Source organism: Megalops cyprinoides, chromosome 4 (assembly GCF_013368585.1).
Source record: "Megalops cyprinoides isolate fMegCyp1 chromosome 4, fMegCyp1.pri, whole genome shotgun sequence".
Lineage (NCBI taxonomy): Eukaryota > Metazoa > Chordata > Actinopteri > Elopiformes > Megalopidae > Megalops > Megalops cyprinoides.
Window position 1 is genome coordinate 22795001 of NC_050586.1, and position 10841 is coordinate 22805841.

General features: G+C 39.1%; 1 protein-coding gene across 1 annotated transcript in view; it reads right to left on the reverse strand.

Moving 5' to 3' along the window:
* Nucleotides 1-9503, reverse strand: part of ppil2 (peptidylprolyl isomerase (cyclophilin)-like 2) — a 51613-nt gene extending 42110 nt beyond the window's left edge. Inside the window, exons 1-5 of the mRNA XM_036526783.1 lie at nt 9346-9503; nt 8986-9035; nt 8606-8651; nt 7950-8012; nt 6288-6339 (exon numbers count right to left, since the gene is read on the reverse strand). Coding sequence (XP_036382676.1) covers nt 6288-6339; nt 7950-8012; nt 8606-8651; nt 8986-9035; nt 9346-9377 — 243 coding nt within the window. The 5' untranslated portion in view covers nt 9378-9503. The remainder of the gene's footprint in view (nt 1-6287; nt 6340-7949; nt 8013-8605; nt 8652-8985; nt 9036-9345) is intronic.
* Nucleotides 9504-10841: the final 1338 nt, after the last annotated feature.

The window sequence follows — 10841 nt, forward strand, 5'->3', positions numbered from 1 at the left end:
ATTTTCAAAAAGAAAAAAAAATGCCCGCAAGAAACAAAACACTGGTTTAGCTTAACGAACCACAGCAAACTCTAATCAGCCCCGCTAAAATGTTCCATTAATAGGCTTCTATTTGGGGTCTCGGGAGTACAAACAGCCGCTCGTAATTTTACATAAGCTACAGAACATTTGCAGGGTCTGAGAGAGTAAAACACATTTGCTTGCAAGACATCACTGGAGCACAGCCGGAACAAGCTGTCTATCATTTTCTCTAGGTCAGGCTTAACCCAGTGACAAGCTACAAAACTAAGAGAGAGAGTTCACTGTCAGTTCATGCAAAAGACAGTAAGATGCTTACGAGCAAACAGGCCATTAAATCACACCCTGGCATTAACACACTTGTTTTTGATGAGCTGAGGACTCCGTGCCCAATTCCTCAAATTTCTTCCCCCTCTAATTCCTCTTAATTAGCCCTACTGAACCAAGCAGCTGTTTGGCTGAACAAGTTTGACCTTTGACCTTAATCTGTCGATGGGGAAAACAGAGGCCTTTCAAACCCTCTGGATTCAGCCCCACTTGGGGGGTACAGAGCACACCTTTTCTGTTTGGGTTCTGAGGGGTGACCGGTTGCTCCCTAAGAGAGTGGACCTCTGCCACCCTTGGTGATCGGGAGAAAGAGGCCGAGAAGGCACCAAAACAGGCAGAGACGCAAGCAGAAGGATGTGCCGATACCTGCTGACGTCACAGCCGCCTCATCCTCCTGATCCTCTTGTCGCTCATCGGCTCTGAGTGGCTCAGGGTCTGAGAGGAAGTCACGTCCTCCCTGCTCGATGTCTGAGCCAACCACCTCCACCCCCACTCTCCCTAGGCTTCACCCCGGCCTCACCTGCATCACCGGTCAACATGTTTACTCCCAAGACTGCCCACTGCTTGTGCAAGCTGCGCAATTCATAGAAGTCCTGCTACTAAAACATCCAGTAAGACATCTTTCAGGTGTCCCAGGGTGTACCCATAAATGTACATGCCCCATACACCTTCACCTCTTGCAAAGAAATATTATCCTTTGCAAATGTTTCGTCTAATGGCAATGGCCCTAAGAAAAGAGGGGGTGGATTATTTCTGTAAACTATATACATGTAAACATTGTCAAGCCACTCTCCTACATTTGTTTGTTCGCATTATTTACCTGGTTCTCAAGCGGAAAATGGTCAGAATCCATCAGAGCACAGATTCACATGTCATGTACTGCCTTTCTTTTGTAAGAACACAAATATTTTGCTATTCATATCCTGCTATAACTGTCAGGATTTTAATTTATGATGGCCACCTATTTTTAAGAGAATTAATTTTACTGTGTACAACCAATGTTTAATAATTTAAATGTAGTTACTTGTTTATTTTAGATACAAATTTACATATACATTTTAAATATGTTGACATTATCCGTTTCTTATGTTACACTAGTTTTTGAAATGCAAATGACATAATACTAGCAGTGATTTCATCAATGTGCCAGTAAGAGAAACAAGATTATCATGTAATTTCAGCCCTCTGGCTGCTCTGTTTGTACAGAGTAATTCAAAAGTTTAGCAGTAGGTCCTTTGGAAAAATATTCCATTTTAAAAGAGGGGACACAATCATAGCCACTCATTTACATTTTCATTTCAGCTGTGAATTGCTGTCATGCAATTGTGTTTAAATTCACCACCATTTTGAAATGAAATTACATTTAAGGTTGTTGTTACTGAGCCAAGCCAATGACAGCACAGCTCTGATCACGGGGCACTAAAAGATGCCTGGTTTTCATTAAACTCCAGTACCACATTCTCTGAAGGACTTAACTTGATTTCACATGGATGAGTGAAGCACATGTCTTTCACTCTGAGAAGGGGCATTCTAATGTTGCTGCTATGTTACAGAAGCACTGTGCGGGCATCAGGGGCTCTATAAAAGCTGCTGGATTGCACTCCATTACAACACATGGGAGGTAGCTGTAAGATTGCAGTCTCAATGTGTGAAACTGCCCCTTGGGGCAAAATATCCTTTAAAAGCTTTTTTTTTAAACCAGCGTCCCTTCCACAGGGAAAAGCGGTATCTGTGCGGGAGAAAGAAAGCACCCAAACAGCCCACGTGGACTGAAAGGATTTTTGTTTGTTATTGCCGTATGAGGTTTTTTTTTTCCTCCAAAGATGGAATCAATCAAAAAATCCAACGACAACAAAGAAAGAGAGCAGTCGCTCACTGCTGTTGCTTAACCGGAGCAACGCATGAGCCGAGCTTCTCGTCAGAACATGTCCAGACTTGTCTCTGAAAACCTTTCTTCTGCCAGACAAATCAATCCAGTCCCTGACTGCAGGGCCCAGCTGCGCTCACACAGACCCCAGCACCTCCCCCCCTCCGCGCTGTCTGAGATAAATAAAGAATGCAGCTGTGTTTCTTGTCCAGTGGTAATACCGCTATTCCACCACTGAGATGCGCAGGGTGCCAGAGAATGGGGTCTGAATTTCACAGCAGCAGTGAACAGTGGTCTTTTCACTATCACATGATGCAGTAATTGTGTACCACATCTTGGCTCCATTCTCAGCCTCTCATTTTTCCGTGAGCAAATATTACCACACTTACACTGTAAACAAAACACAGCTCTGGGTTATTCGTTTTTAACTACTCTTGACAAAGGATATCTGTAAGTACATGCAGTCACAGAAATATAACAAACCCTATTCAATTCCTCTTCCTCCAGTAAATTGCAGAGAGTAATTTCCCTTAATGGCTGCACTTAATCTTAGGTGTCTCCTGAAAAGATCGCACAACATCCATTTTCCTTTGCATTAAAATGCGTCTCCACAAAGTGCTAGAAACAAATTATCGTGGAAGAAGCCTACCGGTAGTACCTGAACACAGTTTGAACAGGTGCTGCCTGATTTGACTGGACCAGACTCTTTGTGATCACAGTGCAACGAAGCTGCTCTGTTCACATGTAATGTTCCTGCTAGGCTCCTGCAACGTTGTTGCAATATTATCGTATGACAGCAACCTTGAGGGAACATTCTGTGCGGCCTAATGACAATACAGACACTCACAAGTAACTGGTTCTTTCCATTCTCATGAGGGCAGCAGGGAAGGTTAGCCATGGAACAGCTTGGTCTTCACTCTTGAAAGCGATGTACAAAGCAAGATGTTAACGGTGGCAGGAAAACACTACTTCCAACCACAGCATACCTTCGAAAGAGCCCTAAACCTGGGCAATATGGAACACTTTCCTTTAATAAAACGCTCTCAAATACAGAAAACAGAGGACCTCTGCGCCTCTCCACAGCTTTTAAAATGGCCAGATACATAAACACTTGCATCAGAAAAGCCAAAGAATTCTTTTACAAAAAAGGAAAAAAAAAAGAAATATATCTGCCTAGTCTGACTTGTGTTTAAGATTGTTCTTAAACACTTATACATACTAACATGAGTTATTTTTCATCATACAACATACATAAAGGGTTTTCACTGATGCATTATCTGTTATCCAACTGATGCTCAGAGTGGCTGATCCTCCTTTTCTGGCACTTTGTAAGGAACACAACACGTGGCACATGTCTGGGCAAGCTGCATTCAAGGAAAACAAACACTCAGCTCCACTGCACAGAGCTTTCAGGCCTTCCTTTCATGGGCTTTATGATGGAATCTTACTCCCTCTTGTGGACAAAGTGAAGAAATGCCTGCTCTAGCTTTACCTGAGGCAATACTGAGTTCAAATGAACCATTTCATGAAATACAGACGATATTATACGGCAATTGATAATTGTACGGCATTACAATTATATGATGACATTTTTAGTCTCACCTATTCACTCAATGCATTAAGAGAATGTGAGGGAGACTTTGCAGTCTAATGGAAAGAGCAGCCTTACTTTGAAGCATGGAAAACACTTCATTTCACAATACCAGTCCAATATTTTCATATGAAAGGCATCTAATTCACTTCTCAAATACCCTGGGTTTATTTATAAGAGCCCTATAGCACTCCAAAGCAGTAAATAGAATGAAAATAATAATGGCATCAGACTTTACTGTTCCATGCTACTGGATTCAACTGTAGGAAGTAAAAAAAAAAAATTGTCATTGTCTACTCTGAATCCAAACCTCCAGTCCACCATGGCACACAGATATGACAGGATGCATTTCTTAAGCAACCATATTTAAAAACAGGAAAATGCACTATCCACTTCAATCTTTCAAAAAGGTGCTGACTGCAAACTGCTAGTGAAATTTCTGCAGAGAAGCTACTGCCAGAGCACACTATCAAAGAGGTCAATGAAAGAGCTACATATTCACATGGAGAAATGCTCATGCATTTCTGCTAGGTGCTTGATTGTAATTCATTCATCTGTGCCAATAAATATTCAGCTGTTGGCTGAAAAGCCCTGGCATGCTCCACAAAGCCCTGGCATGCTCCACAGCTACTGAAGGCACTCACTACATGTGCATATGGGTGTTGCTCTGCCATCAAATGTCAGTGCAATTGGCTGTACATGAGGGAAAAACATCTTGCTCTCTCTGCTAGAGAGAACAACACCACAAAAGCACAATCATATGTAAGGACATTGCCTGCTCTCTAGCTGTGCACTTCAGCCATAGTTAGACAGAATAACACATCTTTGCTATTAATGGATTATACCACCAAGAACAGACATATATATGTACCAACACTGCCTCATACTTGTAAGATTAAAACCTTTACAAAATCAGCAATGTCACAAACAATAACAACTAACTGTTACATTACAGCATTACCACAACATTACTTCACCGACATTTAAATACTTAATGTTTGAAGCGCTAGACTCCTTGCATAACACACATGTATGACACAAGTTTCGAAAGACCTCATAAACAAATAAAGAATTTAAGAAGCCTTGGATGGGTTTGCTTTGTAATAGTGCTTATCCTGTTTGAGTCAGGTAATGTCATCCAAATTGTTCAGTGTGACTTGGCTTCATTTTGAAGTCAATCATCTTAATGGTAGTCATATTTTTGCAAGTGTTTCCACTGACTTATGAAAAATAGTACATCACAGACATAACTTGACATTCATGAACTCTGCATTTTTGTGGATATATCATTTGGTACAATATGCTATGAGTTAACGTGACACAATGCATATGAAATGATGCAGCATAACAGAGGAGAATGGTGCCAACACTGTCCATTCAAAATGGGTGTTTAGTCATTGTTTAGACATTTTATAATCTATAAATGGTGAATCTTTGCACATTTGGATTCTGAGGCAGTACATTTTCACATTTTATCTGGTTAACTAGGCAGTTAATGATTTCATCAGCTTACATCAAATAAAATAAGACAGCTTGCAAGCAAGAGTTGTCCATTGCCAACCTTCTGGGCTAGCTTGCTGGCCAAGTAAACTGAGTCAGTTTTCAAGATCACCAGTAAGCTTGCAAACACCAAGTTTACGTTGTGGCTGTATTCACTGTCAGAGGACTAACTGTGTTCGTGTATGTGTTAATAAACTGGCGCCATGACATTTGCTAATGAAGTCAGTCAAACTGTTTATCAAGCTGAATGACATGACTCACCACATAAATTCAACTCACAGCTGAAGACCACATTTCTTATCCTGATATCAGACCTCATTACATCTTATCTTTTTTCAGTATGACTTGGTAACTCCTGACCACTGTACATGCTGACAGGCACAATTTGCTAGCCAGCTAGCCTGCTCGCTAGACTGAGTTATGGTTACACTTACAGCTAGCTGACTGATAAATGGTGAAATGTTCAATTCAGTGTCAACAGAATCACCTGAACGAACCGTAATTATTTAATTTTTGAATCTGTTATTGTTGCATTTTCCTGTGCTTCAAGGAAATCTCCTAACAAAACAGCTGCTGTACAGAGAGGAACTCGCCTTTTTTGGCTGCTCAAGAAGTGCATGCATTCTGTTCAGTCTGTATTTCTGCAGTGTCAGCTGGATTACTTTGAGCCAAAACTTCTATCATGTCAAACAGTTTTCACTGCTTTGCTTGTGGTTTGATTTGACTCAAGCATTACACCAAGATGGGATCGATTTCCATTCTTGCTGCATTTTCAGCACTCCCCCATACTTTTTTGATATTACTCAGCCTACATATATGCTCCATGTTTTTATTTCTATTGCCTATAAAAATGTGTACATATAGATCTAGGTCAAATTGACAAACCTAAACAGACTGAATTCGCTGTCCATATAAATCTAACGTTTTTATACTGATGTTGCTATAATGGCATTGGTCATTCATTTCAACCCATCGATGACATACCTCTCCAGAAATGGGATTTGTGCCATACTTCTTTATCCAAGGAACTATACTCCTACACAGAGAACAGAGAGATTTTAGTGTTTTTGCATGGCCAACCATTCTAGACAAGCTGATAAAATGGCATTAACTACAGGAATGGAAAGGGATGGTCAAATGTTGCTACATTCAGTCAAGGTGCAAACTTTAGCCGTGAGGACAAGACAGAAAAATATCAACCAAATCAGAAAAAGATTTCTTCAAGCATGCAAATTACAGTTCTTGAAAATCAAAATCAAGCCTGCTGTGAGTGAATGAGAAAAGCATTATGTTCACAGCACAATCTGGGAAGCTGGGACTGATATACCACACAAGTTTTTGAAACTGAGTAATTCTACCTAGATTCTACCTACCTAAAATTCCAAAGATTTTGGAGCCTCATGGCGAGGTCAACTAGTCATTGATGCTATCAGATTAGTTAATAAAACAATAATTAAATTATAACTCAAGGATATACAAAACCACAAAATTCCTATCAATATGCATGACAATCTTTTTCCACTTACTGAGCTTTTGTTGTTCATAGCGGTAGCTAGCTGTATACTAACAGATAAATCCACATGCTCTAGTGACATCAGTAAATTTTGCTTCTGTCCAACATGTATATTGCTCTGAGGTTCTACAGGAAAACTAAAAGCTTACATAACATAGCTGTTTTTAGGCACATTATATCACTGAAATGTTATGTTTCATTGTCTGTTTGCGTTTACATTTACATTTACATTGATTCATTCATTTGACAGACAATTTTATCCAAAGCGATTTACAAGTGAGGCAGAATACAACACAAGCAAGTCCTTCAGCGCTTGTAAAACCTCATTATGAATATCAATTAGCAAAAATTTCCCAACTGCTAGATATCCACTCAAAGCAAATATCAACTTCTTATAGCTGACATACTTGCACATAAGTTAACTTTTAACTAGAGGAAACTACAGGGTATATATGAACAATGATAACCTGGACAATAAATTAGGGATAAATTGTATCCTACATATTACGCTAAAAAAAGAACTCAGAACCTGAAATCTGAAACAATATGTTTGTGTGGCATACTTTTTGCCTTTAATTTACAATTTTCCCCATCCACACTACCTTAATGAGTTTTTTTTTTTTTTTAAGAAAGCAGGAAAGAAGTTTAAGACATGCATCCAATGAGGCAGGTGTTGAATATCGTTTGCCATTTTTCTGGTATTGTTGCACTTTATGACTGGATGCATTTTACATTTTTTCTGCACTGCACAGTAATTCACTTGAAAATCACAATCCTGTTTAAGCTCCCACACAACATACACTAACATACATAATGCATTACAACAGTGTTTTGAGACACACTACATAGTTGAGATTTCCGACTTAACTGACTGCTGCTAGAATGTATTAAAACAATCTACTTTCATCCAGTATGTACAAAATACAATCTGGGTTGTTTTCAATTATTTGGTTCTTTCTGCAAGATTGTTCCCTCTTGTTTTAGCGTGAAGCAACACCTAGCTTCATTACAAGCCCTTAATGTAAATTTTCTGTCAGACCCTGACCTTCCAACGAATAAGAATGCCTTTCATCTCCAGGCTTTTCATTTCATTTGTATTTTATGAATGAAGAGAAAGCACTTGTGGTACTCACATTAAGTCAAACACAGTCCCTTCAGGAGTGCACATGGGATACTCAAATGGCTGAAGGGACAAACTAGGGGAAAAGCAATAGAAAAAATTACAAAAAAGACAATGAGAGGACACTGAACAGAAGACCTTCATTAAAAGCCCTCGCTAAATCCTCCTGTACATAAATATTTCAAAAACAACTTTAGTATAGTGTCCAAACTGACCCATCCATCCACCCACTGATAAAAATACAGAGAAAATTGCATATATTGGGTCTCATTTGGTTCCCCACAATGGAATACAATGGGAAACACCTGACTTAGCATAAATGTATGGATGGGCTGACGTTTAGGTTCAGTGTATGTTCTGGATGACTGATACCTTGTGTTCATTTACACAAATCAACTCAGATTTGTGTAATAAATTCACATTTATCTAGTAATTGCAGCTCACTGAACTAGTTGATCACTCCATTTGTTCTGACTGTTTTAGAGGGAGATGGAAAGTCTATTTTGGCAATGTAGCCATTCAGAGAAGACTGCATCCTTCTCTGCAGAGACTAAGCTCTCTAGCTACTGCAGCTCATCAACGTTCACCTTCTTCTGTGAAAATGTCCCATCCTCAGGACCATTCATGTTTCACTGCTTATTAAATACTGTAACACTGAGATTTCCTTACCTGCAGTGGTCAAACGGCAGGCGTCTGAAATTAGCCTGTGGAATTTCTAGAGACAAGGGGGGAAACAGTTGTTCGTTTAATGTATTCGATACATTTAAATGGGCACGCTTAACAGGAAAATAAACAAGGAAACACAGCACATAAACAGAAAAAAACAAACATTCCACCTAAAAATACAACAAAACTCCACTGAAATACAGGGTACCACGTGCTAAAATCCATTGACAAAACCCAATCAAGGTCAAAACATCATGCTAGCAATAAATAACATATACCGACACGAAGGAACTGTAAAGCACGCTAACGTTACTTGCTGTCTGAAAGCAGTAAGCGAGTAAAATATAGGTGGCCACTGCTAGCTGACTAAGCGCTCGCCTTACCTGCTTTTTTCCCTCCATAGAAATGTGTGTACTCCGAACAAGTGATGTACCTAAAAACATAAAAATGTTTACCATTGCAAAATGAATAATAGTAATAAACATCCGCTAACTTAGTGGCTCAGCTAGCTAACTGACAAACAAACAAGTTAGCTGGTTCAATAACTAGCAACCAGGGAACAGGTTTCAACTGAATCTTGCAAAAGATTAATTTTCAAAGGACAGTACATTCAGTCAATAAGGTGTCTGGCTAGGTCAACAACGATCAATTTTAGAATACCTGGCCAACTAGTTAGCTAACTGGGAAAACTGAACATCACACAAGGGGTAGCCAGCTAATAAACGCTGAAAAATCAAACTTGCATTTTATCCTTCTGATGTTGCCTCTTCCCCATTTTGATAACGATGTGGAGCTAGTGTGGAGAAAAAATTCAAGTGTTGCAGTTTTGATGCTTGTTTAACAGACTAGCCAACATTCAATAACGTTAGACTTGTTTCAAATAATCTCGCACAACTAAAGCTTCCGGTTCCGCTGCGTAATTGCGTAATGTGCGTTTAGGTACAGGCAAAAAAGTCGTCCGATGTGGGTGCATTTCTCCAACCGAGCTACAGGCTCGTTGACACAAAGTTGTGCTTCTCTTTCCGTCCGAGACATGCCAATATGTGTTACCGAAAATACTGGAAAGTGCTGCTCTCAACACAAGTTGCAAAAACACTGGATTTAACGGGGTACAGTGGACTTGTTTTAATGAATGTGAGAGTATGAGATGAGTACATGTAACATTACATTCACATAGACATCCACTAGACGCTCTTACCCAGAGCGACTCCAGATATCAAAGTGCATCCAACAAAACTACATAAAACATGACACAAACAAGGGAACCATCACTCACACACAAACAAGAGGTGCACACCTGGCCCAACCCAACTAACCTGCAGGAGTGTACAATTCCAATCCAATATCTACACATACCAAAGGCCATTTCATGTTGTTGAATAAATTCATTTCATATTAAATTCCAGAAAGGTTTTTTTTTTTTTTTTAGATTTTCGTGTCTTTTTCCCCTCTGTAAAAGCCTCAAAACACAAATGGAATTATGTTGAATATACAAGGTGAGGACTGTGACAACTCCAACAAAAATGCTTTCAGTGTACATATGGCAAGATCAGTTAAAAATCATATTGGGTTCAAAACATATATCCTCAATGTCCTTTGAAAAAAACAGCTTTGTCACTGAGTATTAATATCAATCATACAACAAACAATACTGAAGTACCTTACATGCACATGCAGATGGAGACTATGTTGGCTGTGACTTCTCCTCTCAATTTTTCCAACTACTTTGGCCCTGTAGTTTGGTCTCTGAGCACAGGACTGTTTTTTTTTTGTTGTTGTTTTTTTTCCATATTTTCTCTGTGATAAACAAAGTAGACAATGCTGAAACGATAAGGGAAGAATAAACAATTCCTTTGAACATGTTGAAGAGGTACATTCTCAGAGTTTTTGGGTTATGTTATTGAATTAAATATGAATTACATTAGACTCCTACATTGTAATATAGAATGAATACCAACTTTGATGCAATTGGTAGGCTGTATGGGCACATGTGTGGGTTACTTCTGTATTTAAGGTTTCAGGTGTTTAAATTCACAGCCACAGACTGCAGGGACAGATAGATATGATTTGATGGAGCACATTTTGTTGAGAAGTTACATGAGTGACATGAGTTCATGGTGACTAGGGATGTGAAAGTTCAGATTATTTTATGAAGACTACTACAGACTATAGCTATGAGTTTAATAGAAAAGACAACATTTGTATTATCACTGATTTACAATATTTTTTTATGAAATTA